The sequence below is a fragment of the Lissotriton vulgaris genome, chromosome 10 (genome assembly GCF_964263255.1).
Source record: "Lissotriton vulgaris chromosome 10, aLisVul1.2, whole genome shotgun sequence".
In the NCBI taxonomy this organism is placed as follows: domain Eukaryota; kingdom Metazoa; phylum Chordata; class Amphibia; order Caudata; family Salamandridae; genus Lissotriton; species Lissotriton vulgaris.
The window spans coordinates 446548631-446568045 of NC_141698.1; the positions used below are offsets into that span (position 1 = coordinate 446548631).

At 43.9% G+C, this 19415-nt stretch overlaps 1 protein-coding gene across 1 annotated transcript in view; it reads left to right on the forward strand.

The window, feature by feature from the left end:
- LOC147685381 (uncharacterized) overlaps positions 1–19415 on the forward strand; it is a 354664-nt gene that overhangs the window by 163400 nt on the left and 171849 nt on the right. Inside the window, exons 5-6 of the mRNA XM_086941295.1 lie at positions 8025–8132; positions 8754–8954. Of these exons, the coding sequence (XP_086797421.1) occupies positions 8025–8132; positions 8754–8954 (309 nt within the window). The remainder of the gene's footprint in view (positions 1–8024; positions 8133–8753; positions 8955–19415) is intronic.

Sequence of the window (19415 nt, forward strand, 5' to 3'; positions counted from 1 at the left end):
TCCTACCACCCAGAATTCCCCTAGGTCTCCCGATAAAAATGCTACCTCACTTGTGTGGATTGATCAAGTGCACGTGACCGGGAACGGCCCACAACGTATTGTTGAGACATCAAAATGATGTATCTCAAAACTACCTGTTTTTGCAAGGGGCGCACCTGCATTTTTGCCCCTGTGCTCGGCAGCCATCTAGAGAAACCTACCAAATCCAGATATTTCTGAAAACGTGACTCCCGGGGGAGTCCAGGGAGGTGTGGCTTGCATGGGTCTCCCAACGTTTTCTTACCCAGAATACCGTTCAAAGATGTAGTGTTGAATAAAAACTCAATTTGGGGGGGTGGGGGGGGGGGGGGGTAAAAGAAACTATGGTGAGACCCACGCAGGTCACCCCACCCTGGACTCCCTCGGGTGTCTAGTTTTAAAAAATGTGCTGGTTTGGTTGGTTTTTCTAGGTGCCAGCTGAGCTGGGGCCAAAAATCCGCAGCTAGCCGCCATGTAAAAAACATGCATTCTGCTGGGTAAAATATGATGTCTCCTAGGTCACGTTCTGGGGTGTTTTGTGTTGCAGGCTCCAAGCCCAGCCATACAAGTGAGTTGCCATTTTTATGTCTGGAGTATATAATAGTAGTACATTTGTTATTACCAATTGATATCTCCAAGTTTGTGTCTTTCAAATGTAAGCAAGTGTGTAACACAGAAGACATTCTGCAAAAAGCCCTCTGAAACACATGCAAGTATAGGTACCCATAAATTCATAGATGCACAAATAACCACTGCACCTAATCTCAGTATCTGGTGTACATTTTAGAATTACAGAGATTTCCTTGATTCTCTTTTTCCATTCTTTATAATTTATCATATGAATTGCTGTATAGTCGGTACACAATGAAAAACCATTGTAAGGTGCAGCTCGGTTATTGGCTCTGGGTATCTTGGGTTCTTGGAGCATCTACACATCCTACATATCCCCACAACCAGAAGTGTCCAGCAGATGTAATGGTTTATTGCTTTTGAAAATCTGCCATAGTAAAAAGTTACACTTGAAAACGTAGACACAAATGGCTGGTTTTTCAACTCAATTTCAATATTTTTTTATTTCAACTGTTAGTGTTTTTCGGAAAACTTTGCAGGAGCTACAGAAATGACCGCTTGCTGAATTCAGAAAGGTCACGGGCCTTGCTATATGGCTTTCTGCTGATTTCACGTGTCTTGCACAAGGTACAGGAAGACCAAACAAGGATGTTTGTGATTTCTCCATTGCTTCAGACTGGGCAAGGAGGATCTGGCACACCAGTCTGTCCCTCTTGCCATTCAGGCCCCCTCTGAAATTGTGGATGGCATCTTGACGACCTGGAAACTCACCACAAAACCCATTTATACAGATCACTGGTACAAGTTTATTGTGAGTTGAAGGTCTGCACCCATTTCTGCCTTGCCCTTCTGATGTTGTACATTTCGCACTGTTACTTGCCAAGCAAGGTGTATCAGTGGGTATAGTTGGAGGTTATCAGACTGCCTTTTTCACTTTCATGTATCTCCCTGACCAGCCTTCTCAGTTTCAAGTTGTGGCATGTTTTCATTAAAGTTTATTGTGTTTGTTCTCTCCCATTCCATTCAATGTACTCTGTGGAATCTGAATATTGTGCTGACGTTTCTCATGGCATCTCCATTCAAGTCGATTAACAGTTGCCTGCTTTAACTTCTTACTTGGAAGACTGTCTCTTTGGTTGAAAAGATTTCCCCCAGTAGGGTTTGTCAACCTCAGGCCCTTTCAATCGGACCACCATTCATGGTAGTCTGCCCGTATATATTGGTTCCTTATATCTGCCTATCTTTTCTATCAAAAGTATCTGCCTTTCACATGAGCATGTCTGTCATCTTCCATCTTGTTTTCCCTCTTCCTTACCCACCAAGGAATAGTACTAACTGCATATTCTGTATCCGAGGCAAGAGGTGTCCTATTACTTAGATTACACTTGACAGAACAGTGTGTATGAAAGCTCTTTTTGTACTTCACTGGAACCAAGCAGGGCAAGGCAGTGACCAAATGCCTCACTACTTTTAGGTTGTTCACAGCATCAACTTCACCGAAAAAGACCCTCTGGAGGTGCCGTCCACAATTTTCAATAGAGGCGTTTCGGTAACAGACATTTTCCGTATTAGCCTGTTAGCCCTTGCATACTTTTGAGTTTCATGTGTCTATTATCACTGCCTGCAGTGTTAAATGTTTTAAGGAACGTGTGAACATACTTTGGATTACTTCTGCCTTGCCAGGAGCCCACTCCTGCAATCATAACCGTGCTGAAGCACTGAAGAGCACAGCGTAAAGGTGTATCTGCACTGCACCTGCTCTGGGATATCCTGGGGCTCAGCATGTAAACAATTGGGATGCTGGAGTAGCTCATTTCGTGTGTGTTATTACTACAGCGTTACGTTTTTAAAGAAAATTGTGACCTTACTGTGGTGCGATTCCTTACTTTAAGCCCACATTTGCCCCTTATCTTTGAATGAGCCATGAAAAGCACTGTGTAAAGGCAGATCTGCATGGCATCGGTGACTGGCTGGGACTTGGCATTTAAAAAAACACTAGAGCAATGCAATGTGTGCATTGCGCATGACGCGTGTTACTGGCAGGATGGTGGGCAGGAGCCAGGCTAGTCTGATGCTGTTTAGCTCAGGGAACATTACATTTGTTTGTAAGGAAACCTCTTTTTGGGCCTTTTTTTTATACCTCTGTTTATTGGCAAAAGTAAGATTGTTGGTCATTACAAATAAGGATTCATAACGATTTCAGTGTTGCATATACAGGCTCTATTACAAATATCACACACGATGGTAACAATACATAAATCATTAAGGCGTTAATGGTTCGTCGAGGCTTTTTGGAACTTTTTTAATGCATTCATATTTATAAGAAACCCTCAAATCAAACACATTATAGAGCAAGTAAAACATGTTATGCAGCCAATGTGAAGTTAAAACTGGAGAAGGGAAATGTGACAACATCATTTTGTACTTTTGAAACCTTCTTCCTTGATCAATCTTACTTCCCAGAAATTAAATCTGAAGACTTGCTAGTTATCTGAAGTCCCTCAGCCATGAAAGACCATATAAATCGCAATGTGTCGCTAATGAAACTGAAACGATCACCATTGAATCACATAGCAGTCTACCATTTGGACAGTATTGACAGATATCAGGCTAATTTAACATTTCACTTGGAAAAGTTGGCAGATCTGCATGAAGCTATGTCTCCCCCCCCCCCTAATAAAAGTGTGGCAGTAACATTAGCCACAGCCCAACCCCTGCTGCAAATACATCATTCACTTCTTCTCTAGGGTATTTCCAACGAATGATAACAATGTAAAACGGATCTTGGCCTGCAGTACTCTTGAAACTGTTTTAAGCGTACTGACTATGTAGTCGGTCAAGATAGAGACCCATTCTTCTTCAGATGAAGGTCATCTTCAATATCATCCATGAAAAAATAGCTCATGTATGCAGGGTGGTTGAAGAGAAGAAAAACATAGATCAAATGAAAGAAAATGGGTGTTTGAACTCCCTTGTTCTAGATGAATTATCTGCGCTTCCTGAGATAAATCAACCCTGGTTGAAGATTTAAAAACATGTCATGTGCTTATTAACAATTTCAATTCAGATAATATTGTGTGAAAACAAACTACATGTCCACCCACCCACCCAGAACGGCAGAGGAACCGCTTTCCCCTGAGGGAATATTGATATCAGTACTGAAAAATTATGATGACAAGACCAATTCCTTGACAGCAAATGCTGGTACTATAGATATGAAAATTGGTATGATTCACAGAGCCCAGGTTTATGCCAAGGAAGATGCAGAGGCCCGGAATTCAGTGAAGTTCGAGTAGCAGTATTTTTAAGTTACATTTTCCTAATACCAACCAGTTTTAGAAAAGAAAACCGTTAAAGATACATTGAAATCCTTTCAGAAAATTCAATAAAGGAAACAAAAATACTTCTACCCCATCCCCCAAGTCCACACCCACCCCCTCACAGTCCCTCTGTGGTTGCTTGGTAGCAATCAGTTATCCATGGCCAACGGTTTACCAGTCCTCACAGAGTTACAGGTGGAGGCAACAAAAATATTGACTTTTAAATACATTACGTCCACCATTAAGTGACAATGCCTTGAAAATAACTACACTATTGGAGTGAACTCAAGTAAAGCAAGATCTAACTCAGATTAGTGAGGAGGCTGTATAGAATCCATACAAATTGTGACCATGAAAAACTGTCTATCTGAGATGTGAGATACCTCTGAGATTGAATGTGATATATATATATATATATATATATATATATATATATATATATATATATATATATATAGATAAGCACAGTCAGGCTTTATAGGTACTTATGCATTAACTATTTTAGGGAAATACTATAGTTTAAATAATTTGACTATTGCTATTGAAAAGAGATGGACCACTGGCACTTTGATGTCTTATATATGACTTAAATAAGTGTATACAGTACGCAAGAAGATAATGTCTAAAAATGTAATAAAAATACATTTTAAAAAGAAATTGAAAAAAAAAAGGTTGTCTTGTGTAACCAAAGTCAAACAAAAATGGGTAATGATCCTTGAAACAAGCAAAAGTAGAATGAATATGTTAGTGTAAATAGTTTAAAATATTATTTGAAAGGAGAAGTGTCCCACTACCTGCACCTTTCTTCTTAGAAGGAAAAGGCTTCACCAAAACATTTTGCTCTTTAACAACTAAGCAAACCACCTTCGGGTCCTTCACCAAACCCAACATTAAGAGGGATAAAGGCCACATTAAGTCAACAACAATATACGACAATGTCACACTTCTGATAGAATGGTTTGCTGGACCAATAGAGTACAATGTCACACCCATCTTTTGTTGTTCCACCTATCTGATGCTACTCCAAAATCTCAGAATTTGCATAATTGTCTTGAAGAGAGCAAGATTTACTTTACTCTCTTCAGGTTGGGTATATTACCTATTAGGCAAGAGTTAGATCGGACTCAAATTTTACATTAAAGAATTTAATCTGGAGGGAATTAAATAACCCTCTGTTGTTAGAAGTAACCCGTTGTCAAATTACATGAGGAAAATATTATTTAACTTAAAACTGACTAAATGTTGGGACAGTCAGTTTCCACCTAACGTTTTTAAAAAGCTAGTGAACACACATGTTTAAGCAAAGAAAACAATTCTGGATGACTGTATTTTTATTACAAAGGGGCAATTCAGGAATATTTTAACACCAACATTATCGGAGAACTGTAAATTAACTTGCCTGCCCACTGAAGGAATACTATGGTGGGTGAAAATATGCAAACACAAGCGCTAGCTGTCGTTTTTATTGTCATGAAGCAGAGTCTTCGGGACACATTGTTTACTCATGTCCGGCATTTTTATTTATTTTGAGCAACTCTCAAAACCATTTTGTTCATGTAGATTTAAGAAATGGAAGAATAAATACAAGATTTGTGTAAAAAGTGACATTTCACAATTAACAGCCCACTTTTTTACTTTTGAAGCCTGTGTTGTTCCTTTTCTTAACTATTTCTTTTTAAACCTAGAATGTATGCATGTAAGGAGGCAGGAGCTCATTGATAAGAGAATTCTTAGCTAATTTGTCGTTTGTAAACTCTAACTTCTAAAATTATCAGGATTTTATCAGAAGAAATGTTTATATATCCTGTATAAGAAATTGGATTATTAGTTCAGTGGGCGACTACTCTCAAGGACTGATTGGATTATTAATTTGGTGGGTGACTACTCATCTCAAGGAATAATTGCAACTGTTGTCGCTAGGTGAACTCCTGGTAGCTGTGGCGCAGAGCAGACCTGTTTAGCTTGGGGCAATGTGTAAAGTTTTTGTGTAATAAAGTCCAAATGCAAACAAATAAAAATCCCAAATTGAATTGGTAAAATAGAGTAAAATGTGATAAAAAAAATTACACCAAAATGATAAAAATCCAAAAAGGGTACCCGGAGAGATGACATTTTGAAGTTTAAAGTAGGAATAGCTCAGAGTACAAAAAAGTGCCAATGATCTACAATGTTGGGTGTATCCCTGAACCTAGGCGCAATTGACGCTGACCGCAGTGAAGTGCGGGTCGGCTACACCAACCATGTTCGTCCTGGTCAAAGATTTTACCTTCTGATTTAGACCTTTAAGTCCCTGGGAAGACACTTGACGACTCATAGGGTTTCAGGCAGAGGCCAAACAGCAGGGCACAGTCCAGGTCCAGTTGCCACTAGTCAGCTGGGTAAGGCCTCTTGCAGCTTGTTTTGTCCCTGTAGCTTTAACAGGAAGTCAGCCTTATAACCCTTGGAGTCCACGTCTTCATACTTTTGGTACAAGACCGAGTAGGTCCAGTCCTTCAGGGTTCTTCTCAGGTCACTGACAGCAGGCTCAGTCCTCCTCTGGTCTTCCTCAGATCCAGAAGTGTTCTGAAGTGGATGCCTAGAGATGCTACATTTATGCCTGGCATGAGCTAGTAGGTGTCCATGGCTCCTGCTCATGCCTGAACCAATGAAGTAAAAGTTACTGGGCCAACCCATCTCACTTTGGCCATTTTCAAGATGGCGGAAGTCTTCGGCTATTCTAAACGTAGGCTCTGAAGGATGTATTTCCAGTAGCCCATGGTAAAAAAAAAGATAAATAACAGTTCCCAATTCTGAGATCCATACTACTATTATAAAGAGAGAGACGAAACCTTTGAGGCGGGTAAGCTCAAGAAGTACAGCACCAATCACAACACCAATACAGAATTGGAAAGGGCAGTTGCAGCAGATGGACATAGGCTATACATCTGCCCACCATATACATTACTAAGGTAAAAGAACCTAAGGGGTAAAGTAGTCCCTTGTGGGCGTCGGCGTTGTCAGAGGGGCCTGGCCAAAAAAAAAAAGAAAAATGGGCACGGCATTGACGGGGCGCAGCATTGACGGGGCGCAGCATTGACGGGGCGCGCCATTCACACAGCATTACTGCTAACCTTCACAGTACTCCCTTTTGGGCCTAACCGTTCTGACAGGGGCATCGCCAAACACCAATGTGCGCCGCATTCACGGAGCTTCGCATTCAGAACAATGTGCGCCGCATTCACAGATCTTCGCATTCAGGCGGCATTTCACACACTTAACAATTTCAATTTAGTTTGGTGCTCAGCCGGGGCCTCAAGGCAGTCAGCCTACCAGCGGGGATCACACAGGCGCAGCCCTCACAAGCACGCTGCCACGCACTGCACTGTCAGCGTACACGGATTAACGTTGGACAGAACGCTCTTGGGGATTCTATAACCAACCCACTCCACAGCACCCACAAGCTGCAAACGTTATCACGAAGGATCATCAAAAACGTTACAGCTGAGGAGGCACATATCACGAACGCTCTTCCTAACACTGCATGCACAAGCGGACAAACAAATTGCACAGAAATTACCAACTTCACAAGACAGGTAAAAGACGACGTGCAAGATCAATGTCAAACAACGCATACAAACCCATTAAAGATGCATAACTACTGTGCCACTTCAGCCATTTAAACGTCAGCGTTACCCACTTTCAAACCCTGCTATATTTCATCCCCAGACAACGTCGGGACAGGCTGCTAGTATTGTAATAATTTTTTACTATTTGAGGAACAATTTGGACATCCTTCTATGTTCGATTTGAAGTGCTTATGCATTTCTTCGGAAAGCGTCATCTTTGATGCATAGCCAATATTGGGGACTCTTAACTTGTTTCAAGGAAAAATGTGCTGGACAAAAATAAAAAAATGTAATATCACACTAAAATAGTACAGTGGTTTCTCGACTAAATTTCCATTAATTTGCCAAAACAAGGTACATCCAATTCCTCAAAAATTTACAATTTCAGTCAGTTTTGGGCAAACTACATGGATATAATTTATAAATGCTATCCACCCATTCCTTATATTTTCCTTTCACACCTCTGCTCTGAATATTCTTTCCACCAAACTGACCCATTCTTTTTCTACAGATTGCACAAAATGGATTTCTTCACAGGCGTCGTATGAGATCCACACGCTACTAGCCCGGACCCTTGATGCGCAGTGCAACTGTGGTGTGTCTGTGGAGTATTTCAAAGGTATCATTTCCAGTATATTCAATGTTCTTCTTAGTTGCTCTTAGCAACAGTATACAAGAAAGGAGGGACAAAATATCTCCTTGTTTTCTTTCACCCTTCCCTTTCTTTGTATCCCTCCTCCTCTCTTAACTTGTGTTTCCCTGCCTATCTCATCCCGTTTCTTCTTTGCCCTGTTTTGTTTACCTCCCTTTCATCCCTTACTTCCAGACTCTTCCTCCATTCCATTGCTCTCCATCCCTTTCTTCCTCTCTCCCGTACTTCCATACTTTCCTTCCTTCATTTCTTCCCATCCTTTATACTTTATACTTCCACATGTTCTTTGCCTCCCTTGCTCACCCACCCACTTCTTTTCGCCTCCTCTATCAGCATTCTTTTCTTTATTCCACCTCCATGCATTCCACTCCGCTGTCCCTGGTTTCTCTCGTTCCTTCTCTCTATTTTTTCTTCTTTCCTGTTTCTTCCTACCTTCTTTCTCCGCCTCCTCCTTTATTCTCTGTCTTTTTCTTTCCCCTTATTTCTTTGTTTCATTACTTCTGCCCATACCTTTCTAAGACCTATCTTGCAAGGCCTTATTGTGCCTTTGGGTCTTATGACCGTTTTTTCTGTCATTTCTTCCATAAGATTCCAACTTGACCTGCCAGGGATCTGAGCTGGTGTTTGAAACGCGTCTTCTAGCCAAGTCTGCACCACAGCTGGCCAGCCTGTCAGACGCATTCACAGACTTTTTGGGCAGAGGAGGAACTGTGTATGTTGGTGGCAGGAACACAACAATGGAGCCAGCCTGTTTCCAGGGAACTGGGGCAAAGCCCTCCGGAATGCCAGGTACCATTCCCCTGCAAAAACTGATTTCAACTAGTAATGTTTTGTTAAAAAAACAAAAGAAAGTCTGAAACTTGCATGTAATTTGAAGCAATGCTTTTGCTAAAGGCCTGCTGATAGTATCACCAAAATTTTAGATATTTACTTGCACATGGAGGAAGCAATGCTTTAACCTGAGGGGCCAGGATGAGGTTCTTCTTTGAGATGAGGGGCCATGAAGAGAAAGTGCAAGATAGGGGCTTGAAAGAGTTGTGGCTTTCAGTGGAGAAGAGAGCTATGGTAATGTTGCTGTGCGGCGTTAATATCAGATAAAAAAACAAGAAGTTTGGATTTTGTCAGGACCGAGTTCACAGCGGATGCAGCTGTGTGCATGTGGCAAGCTGGTGTTGTAGGCTATGGTCAAAGAAGGGGCTGTGGTCAGTCAAGGGCAAAATGCAAAGGCCCAGCTGTAATGCAGTGCCAGTCTTATGCAAAAGAGGCTTGGAAAGCTGTCAACCAAAAGGAAAGTCAATTATGTTAGATAAAGAACATTTGTAGTGGGTGGTGTGAGATCAGGGGCGTTTTGAAGTTGGTACCGGTATATGAAGTGCATATTCAAAGGTGCTGGAAGTGGGGCAACCTATGGACGTTTGTGTTGTCAAGTGAGTTTCAGTCAGACAGAAGAGGCCCTCATGCAATGGTTGGTGCTGTTAAAGAAGGGAATGCCTAAAGGGGCTGTCAGCGTAGGAGCTAGAATGGCAGGGAAGGAGCGCGCTGTCAGATGAGGTATATAGGAAAAGCAGGCCATAATTATGCGCCTCATATAAACACATTTTGTATTCAATAAAACCAAACTCTTGATTGAAAATACTTTATTTAGACATTCAAGTCAGTTAGGGAGTCAACAGCATGATATTTAAAAAGGTGTACAAATATAAAACATTAAAATATGGTGAGCAGATAAGCGACGTGTAGGAAAGTGCCCATTTTTGCATGGGTGCACCCACTTTTTAGGTCTCGCGACCGCGGAGCGAGAATTCAAGTGCTCGAAATCCTCGTGAAACCAAGGGCTTCTTGCGCTGCGGTTTTCATTAAGTTCACGTGAATCACGTGACCAAACAAGCACGCGCATTCACGGCCGCACAGCACATCAAAGGGCTTCGCCCAGCGTGCGCTCTGCGGCTTCTCCTCCCCTAATTGAATCATGGCCGGCCACAGGCCGGCCGTACTTTCAGTTTCCCGGCCGGCCGCTCTTAACGCTTGTTTATTCACGCCCCCCCGCCCACCAAGCTCTCCCGCCCCCCTCGCTCGGAATCCCGCCCCAGGCTCTCCCGCCCCCATCCGGCTTCCCTCCTAACTCTACGAAAATAAACAGAGATCAAATAAAAATGCATCAACTTCAACTGCTGACAGCGGACATAAACTAGCGATGAAAACGGAGGATACGTAATTGAGAACTCTTAGTATCTCTTTCTTTCCTTCACAACCCTTCACAAGACGCCTCTGCATACACTCAAACTGCCAATCGAAGTCACTTGCTATCCCTACCTTTAAAAAAAATTACTTTGTTCTTCATCAAACCACGTCGGATATGCTTGAATCATGGCCGGCCGCAGGCCGGCCGTACTTTCAGTTTCCCGGCCGGCCGCTCTTAACGCTTGTTTATTCACGCCCCCCCCCCCACCAGGCTCTCCCTGCCCCATCCAGCTTCCCTCCTAATCCGCCTGCCTCCCCTCGCTCGGAATCCCGCCCCAGGCTCTCCCGCCCCCATCCGGCTTCCCTCCTAACTCTACGAAAATAAACAGAGAGAGATCGCGGCATCCTCGTGCTGTCCTCTCTAACCGCCAGCCCCTCAAAATCGTCAGCATCTTGCATGGTCTCATGTACTGGAGTCAGTGCCTGATTTATGTACCCTGCTGCTGGCATGCCGGGCAGCTGCGGTGCCGGGCTCGAGAAGCCGAGTTTGGCAGCGCTGCAACTTTATTTACCGTGACAGATTTAGTGTCTCTCCTGGGCCCTCATCCGCTGCGCCCCTGTCCGCCTCCCTTCACTTCCTTTTTGGCTGCTAATTGCTTCTCGAGCACGCCTGGCTTCGGACTAGCACCCCCCCCTTCTGAGGAGGCGAGTGTATTTTTTACCTCGGGCGATTTCCTTTTGTTTCACTTGCGATGACTGCATTCGTCCTCTACTTTCACATGATGCATTTTGTTTTGGTTGTGCTTTGTTTCAGTTGCCATGTTTAAATGTGCCATTTAATACAGCAGCTCTGAGACAGTATTGATTATTTCCTTCCTTTACCCGGCCTTCTTTCAGATTTAGCAGCTTTCCACTCTTACAGCCTTCCGATTCACCGTGGATTGAACACAAAAAACAAGGTTGTAACTTGTAATGTTGATGTTGTGGCTCAGCGAGTTGATGCACATGGTGCGGAAAACTGTGTGCAACTTTAGGACCCTGGAGTCGGAAGTGTTTTGATCAAACATTTTCTTATAGTGCCATTGAGGTGGACAACACCCACCTCTCATTCGCAGTGCAACAACTGTGAGAATGTAGCGGCAAGCCCTACTTGGAAAGCAGGGTTTCGGAAAAATGGGGAGGGAACAAATGGTAAGCCTATACATGTAACTAGATACTTTGAATAGATGTGAATCTTTGCTGCAAGCGCAAGTATCGGTGCAAGCAGTGATAGTTTTATTTGCATTGAGAGTGATCCGTTTGTTTATTTTCAGGTGGTGCATATCCTCATTTAGCTTTGGTGTTGACCGTGTTTGCCTCCATCTTCTGTAAGACGCTCTGTTGCTTTGTGGTGTTTGGCCAGCAGTATAATAAACAAAGTATTCCCTCACTCATTGAATTCAGCATTAAGGACACGAGTATAAAGACCGCATTCACGAGGAGTCGCTGATACCAAAGTGGTTGGGAGCACTGCAGGACAGCATTATTAAAACTAAGTGATATACTACTGCGATTCGACGTCAATGCGCACCGTGGGAACTGAACTGTTTAACCTTTCTTTAACCCTTTCTTTCCTACTACGAGAGGACGTTTATAAACACTGTCATTTCACTACTAAGCAACTAAGGCACAGGGACATCATCTTATCTCATGGTTTGAAACTGTTATGCCAGTGCTGAAACCAGAAGTGTTTTTTCACAAACATTCAAATCATGATTTTAAACGGAAATTCACCTCACACACACACACCGTCACCATAACACCCTCTACATCATACAAAATAACACACGCACACACCTTCATCCTCACAACACCACACACCATCGGAATACACACACCCTCCCCCCTCACACCACCTCACACACACTCACCCTCACACACAATTACATTCAAAGACCCTTACACACCCTCATTCTCAAAAATCACACACACTAACACACTCACACACCCTATCAGCATCACACATCATATCACAATCAATCACCCTTTTCAAACTCACTCCCACTCCCACTCTCTCACATTACACAAATGTCACAAAAAGACGTTAATATTTCACTTCTGTTCTTTTATTTTCCTCACAATAAAATACACTGAACATAATCTTCACAAAAGGTATTGACAACAGTTTAAGTAAGCTATTGCCATTATAAATTATAATAACTTTTATTTAAGTATTAATTATTTAAAAAATGTCATAACCATTGTTATTTGTAATATCAATACATCTAAGTCACGTAAATACAAAACATTTGCATTACAAATACTATGAGTGTCACATTTGCAAAAGTTAAAAGTATTGGCATTGTAAATGCCAAAACTATTAATTTCGCAATTTTCAAAACCAACACATAAATATAAAATGTGTCATTTACAAAACCAATAGCTCCAACTTTCCTACTGCGAGACCTATTGGCAACGCCAGTGCTTGTTGCTAGTGTGAACTAGTTTCCCGCTAACCAGGTACCCACGACCCATGTTCTTTCCCTAAACTGCACTTTTGCAAAACCCTATTGGCAATTTTCTGGCCACATTTAAGTCCCTTGTAAAGGGTACCATAGGTGCCAAGGGCACTGTGGCCAGGGAAGGTCTCTTAAGGGCTGCAGCACTTATTGTGCCACCCTTAGAGGCCTTTACACACAGACACTGCCATTGCAGGCTGAGTGTTTTGGTGCAGAACAAAGTGTTGACATGGCACACAACCCACTGCCCTGGCATAGGTAAGCACCACTCTAGGTGGGTGCACTATACCAGTGGCGAGGGTACAGGTGCATGAGCCCTGTGCCCCCTACAGTGTCCAAGTCAATTCTTAGACAATGGAAGTGCAGTAATGTTATAAAGAGTATATGGTGCTGGGAGTTTTTAATTACGGACTCCACAGCACAATATTGGCTTTACTGAAAACTGGAAAGTTTGGTATCAAACTTCTCAGCACATTAACTCACAATGAAGGCAGTGTGGGATTTAATGAAAAATTCACTCAGAGGGCATCTTAGAGATGCCTCCTGAAAAACGACTTAACTCAAGTGTCCTAGATGAGTGGCTGCTCGCCAGTGGGCACCACCAAACATGTTTCTTGACTCCTGGTCGAGAGCCTGACACTCTCAGAGTCCTGAAACAAAGCACATCCTGGGTCGATGTGCCAAGCCTCCTCCACCAGGATGAGCTGGGTCAACTAAAGGGAAGTTTCAAAGGCTTTCCTCCTTTGTGAGCTTCCCCAGCCATTCGCTCCTCCCAGCAACTGGCCCCCACCGATTCTGACCCCCACTTTGGGTGAGAGAATCGGCCGGAAAACCAAGTTAGGAGGAGAGGTGTGCCTACCTCTGCCATCTCGACCCCTCAGGTGGGGGAAGCAAGGCGGAGCATTACTCTCAGTCCCTGCCATCTTGCAGACGGGGGGACCCAGCCAACAAGAGTGAGGCTTATGCCCTCCTCTCACTGGAGGGTGGCATAATAGGGGGTGTACCACCCCAAGGAAGGGACCCATTGGTCCCGACCTGTACCTACTTGTAATGCCTCTAAATGTAGTATTTATAGGTAACCTTGCCTCAGACAAGAAAAGAGAAGAAGGACCAAAGGAGCAGTGCTGATATAAGAAGAGGAGGACACCAACTGACTTGGACCCAGCCCTACCGGCCTGTCCCAACCTCGACGTGCTCCAGTGAAATTATGGTGTGTCCTGCAGCCAGCAGCCCCCAAGAACCCAGAGGACCTGCCCTGCCTTCCCAAACCAGACTTTGTCTCCTGTGAGCACCGGATTTGCTCACCCACAGACTCTGGCTCTCGCCAAATTCGCGAGTCTGCACCACTCTGCACCCGACAGTCCGAGTTCAAGTGGCCCAACACCATGCGGAGGGCTCCCCTGTGATCCTGACCTGGGATCTGGTTACCCCTGACCTACCACCAGTCTCCAACCGACTCCTGCAGCTCCTTTCTGAAGGATTCCCCCCGACCGGAGCCAGTAAGAAAAACCTGGTGCCAAAACACAACCTGCACTCGATGTCTCACGGCCTTGGGTGGCACAACCGAAGGTGTCCCAGCATCCCAAGACATCCCAACTTACCTCTCCAACCGGTGGTCGCCTCCAGAATATCTTCATCCCGGGCCTGCAGGGTTTGTTGCAACCGGAGAATCCCCTTTGAAAACAACAGGGCACCCAACGCCAAAACAGCACCCTGCACCCGGTAACAAAAAACATGCATCTGTTGAAATATTGCTGGTGTGCTCATTTTACCCCTGAACTAAGCATTACTCAGAAACATTGAAATGCCACAACATGCCATGCCATGGCATGCATGCGATCCACACACCACCTGGCCAACTCCTCCTCTGCAGTCCCGTGTGGTGTACAGCAGCTGAGTGGACTGAAGGATGCACGGGTACAACAGAGTGGAGGGAGAGGCAACATTGCTAAAAATAAAGCTGACTTATGAGCAGATTGTTTTAGTTTCCGTTTATTGTCCAGGTCCTGTAGTTAGTTATCCATTATATTTCAATGTGTGTTCAGGCAGTCAGAGAAGCCCTTAAAGACCCCATTGCATTTGCATGGAGCAGGTGCCCTCCTAAAGTGTTTGTTAAACAAACAAATGCTACAAAGTATACACATGCAATGCCATTGGGGAATGAGTGTTGCCTCCATTTTTTAAGATGAAGGTGACTTTCCGCTCTGTTTAAAAAAGCCTTTAATTTTTTTTTAAAGAAAGGTTTGGCGAGATGCATATAAGAAGAAAAAAAAGCAGTGGGTGCCCTTGTTAAAGGTAAAGCGCAGAGTGTGCAATACTGTTGGGAAAGGCGTGCAGCTGCCATTCTTGAAGATAAAGCGCGGTATTCGGCGCTGCTTAAAAAAACCTACAATTGTAAGATGCAGGTGGCGTTCCGCGCTGATTACAAATTGAATAAAATAAAAGGTGTGGCGAGCCGCGCAATATGAAAAAAAGCAGTGGCCGCCATTGTTAAAGGTAAAGTGTAACATGTGTATTGGGTCAGGAAAGGCGCACTTTCATCATTATTGACGATAAAGCTGCTGCGCTGCTTAAAAAAAAAGCCTACAATAAAAAAAGTGTTTAGCAAGTCGCGCATGTCGTGCGTGCTTCAGCAAGACATTAATTAACTAGTGATCACTAATTGCTGAAGAAACCTAGAGAGTAAGTACACCTGTAAGAGGGGCTGTCCTCATGGGAGGTAACAGACTAGAGGCAAGTACTAAGGAGGGACTTCTAAGCGTATTCATGTATCAAAAGCCAACATTTATAAAGGACAGGAGCCAATTGGAAAGCTGGACGGAAAATTGGTAGAGTTTAAAGTCCACACCTGAATATAGCCTGTTTTGAAGAGACCACACAAGCGTTGCCTAAGTGAGACCTAAAAATGAAAGGTTAGCTGAAACAAATGGTACACAGGCAACCATCAAAACAGAAGGCCAACCGTAAAAATAGAGAAAGCCAGCAGGCAAGCTCTAATGAAGGAGGGAAAAGCACGGCCATAAAAAATGGAGAAGAGGGACCACTAAAACTGGAAAAGTGCAGGAACGGCAATAGGCAAACCCAAAAATGCACAACAGGTGTCCAGCAGAGACTTAAAACAAGCACAAAAGAATATGTCTGAAAGGGGTGCGATGAACAGGAACTGAACAGCTGAGTGATAGGAAAAGAACGGTGCAAAATGGGAAACAATCTGCCATCACCAAGACTCGGCAGGGTCTGACTGAGGGTTACTGAACCCTCCGTCAGCCAGATAGTCACAGCAGGGGGGTCTAGTGCGAATATAATTGCTCAAGTAGGTGAGGTCCAGCTCTTTGTGGCATACATATTTGTGACCAGTATTTTCCTACAGAAGCGATTCTCTTCCCTTTGCAAAGCCAGACCATCTGAAATGCCCCAAATACTCGCTCCATCAGAAGCAATTGGGACACATTGGGTGCTATATATCTGAAGTATAGGGACCGGTTCCCTACCGTTCAAGGGGCATGGGAGGCTTAGTAGAGAACCTGTTGCTCTGCTCAATTTTGCACTACTTTTGGAGATATGGGCGGACCCATGATCCTGCTGCAGGAAACATGACCCCCCCCCCCCAAATTGGATTTTTTTTTTTACTAAACAAATAGTTTGAACCAATTCTAAAACTGGGAATTTACAAGTGCCACAGGACATAGTGAAAGATTTGGAGAAATGAGTCTGCAAATCTAAGTTAGCCATCTAATCCACAAAAGAGTTAACTAATTTATGTAGGCCATTCATTCGGAGTTTGGAACATTAGTACAGCGTCATCAGCATAAAGTAATGTGGGGAGTGGAACACCATTGGCCTTGGGAATGTCAGGCGTGCTCATGATGAGATGTGAGCTAAGGTTATTAATATATAAAATAATGAGCAATGGTGCGAGCACGCAACCTTGGCGCACTCCATGCCCAATGCACACTCGAACCTCTCCATTCTGACAAAACCTAACCTTAGCTTTTGTGTTCATATGTAAAGACACTATCATACTTTCAAGGGTGGCATCCAATCCCATCTCAATCCGTACTTGCCACAACTTTGTCCTGTTGACACAATCAAAAGTCATGGAAAAGTCCATGAATGCTAAGTAGAGTGAGGCAGGCTTTGCCTCAGTATATTTGCCAATGACTAAGTTTAGGTTCAAGCATCATTCTATTGTGCCTATTCCAGTGCGAAAACCGTACTGACTGTTATGAAGGATGTTATTATCGATGACCCAATCTCATATCCTATTATAAAGTACCCGCCCAAAAATGTTTGCGGGGATGTCAATAAGCAAAATGGTTCGGTAAGACTGAGGTTTCGAACTGCCCCCTTTTTAGGTCTCGCCTGTCGATGCGCATCAAGCAAGCGAGACTATGGGGGCTTATCCACTCTTTGTCCAACTTGCAAGGAATCGTGGCGATTCCTTGCAGTGCCCGTGACTTTTAAGCTCAATGCGCATGCGCATTGAGCTTAAAAGCGCGTGCACATGCCCCCAGCCGCCTGCCTTGCCTACTCTCCCGCCCCCTCACTTCTTGATTGCACGGCCGCTAGGCCGTGCCTCCCCTACTCTCCTCCTCCTACTCTCCTCCCCTCGCCGTCTGTTCCCGCACTCCTCCCACACCCCCGCTCCGCCCCCTCCCCTGCCTGCCATGTCGCGTCGCATTTCTCCTCCCCCCTCCCCCCAGCCGCCTGCCTTGTTTATTTTATGTACTAGAACATCCCTATTATTTCTTAGGCCCCTATTTAACTATTTGCTTCTATTTTTATTACCCAAGACTGTTTTCTGATCCCGCCGGTGCCCCACTGAACGCTCTTTTCCTTTTCAAACTTTTTTCATCTTGTTCACTTGATAAATACTAATAAACCCGGCATGGTCAAATCCGCATTGAAACAAAAAATACGATATGCTGGGTGGTAATCATTTCATTAGCATCGAAAGGGGGAGTCTGCCCCGCATACATTAAGATCTGTGTCCAGCAAATGATACAAAATAACCTGCAACTGGCGCAGTAAGTAGCTGAGCCCTCCCATGTAATTATTGCCTTTTAAAAGGCACAGCATGACACACGGAAAGAGTCGCAGCGAAAGGATGCGCGCAGAAGGGAAACGCTTGGTTATGAGGCGCTCCTCCCATCTCTAAATTTAAATGGTCTTCACTTTTGTTTGTGTCCTTCTCAGTCTGGCACCGGCGGATACAGAAGGCTTGTCACATTTTGACACACTTGTTGCCAGTGCAGCGCCTAAAGACTCAAGTACTGACAGTTAGAGATGAACAACGACACAACACTAAACGGAAACTGAGATGTCGTTGGGAATAGAAACCGAGGAAAGACCAGGATGTGCAGCCATCTTGGAACGTTAATATTATACTTAAAAGGTTTTCTGCTGATGGAAGTTTGAAAATGTGGCGGCCATCTTGGTCTTAGATTTATTGTATGTCGGTAACAATTTTTCTAAAGCAACACATGTTTATTGACCTTTTTGAAAGTAAAGCAAACCACTTATGTTACAAATTCAAAGATAGACAGTAAACAAAATAAAATATATTGATAGGAAATTATCTACGTAACATATATTTTAAAAGTAAACAAAATACGTAAAGCTAAGAGGGCTTTGACTTTTTAATTGGAAATTTGTTTGGTACGAGAGCGGCTGCCCCTGCCCGCCGTGTCGCATTTCTCCTCCCCCCTCCCCTTATCTGGCTTCCCTCCGTCTGTTCCCTCTCCCCGCTCCGCCCCCTCCCCTGCCCGCGCTGCCCTTTTAACCCCTGCAGGCCTTCCACCTCCACCCAGCTGCTGGAATGTGGGATGGCCTCTCCCTATTCTGTGCTATGCACGAGCAGTGGGTGGAGGTTTCCTGTTGACGACAAACTAAAGCAACACAAATAACCCTGCTACGAAAACCTGTGGCCTCGCATCCTTTTTTTTGCGCTGCTATTTTGAAAAACTGTTGTCACAAGTTAATTGATTCCTTGCTTTTTTTATTTTTATTAATTGTTGCTACGCCTAACTAGAAATACCCCCCCCCCCCCCCCGATTAAAAAAAAATCCTCATTCGTCCTTGTTTATTCAACAAAACATTCTGCATTTTTTTATTTTTCGTGTTTCATTTCTCGACCATCGCCAGTTTTAAGTCTGGTCTGACACAGCAGCTGTCTCAAAGTCTTGTTACCAGCTCTTTAAAATATGCACAGGGGGCTTTACTTTTTACTCGGGGTGTAATGCTACCGTATTTTTGTCTTCCAAGAAGTATTTCTTAGAATGCGGGGCTGACTTGTATCTAAAGAAACACTCAATCCTCATGTATACCGTAAGCCTTTATTTTTTACTTTGTTCCGGCAGTAGCCAAACCAGTATGTCTGGATTTTTGTGCTACAAACGGCATTGGTACACGTGAAAGGCGCTTGTGAATGGCTGCATGCCAGGCAGCCATACCCCAGCAGAGCGTGCAGTCTATCGACGTGCAAGAGGGGCCCGTGGGGGGGTCTCCGAGGGCCGTCGGTCACGGGTCTCTTTCATGGCCGCTCATTTTAAAGTCCTCATGTGAAATGTGC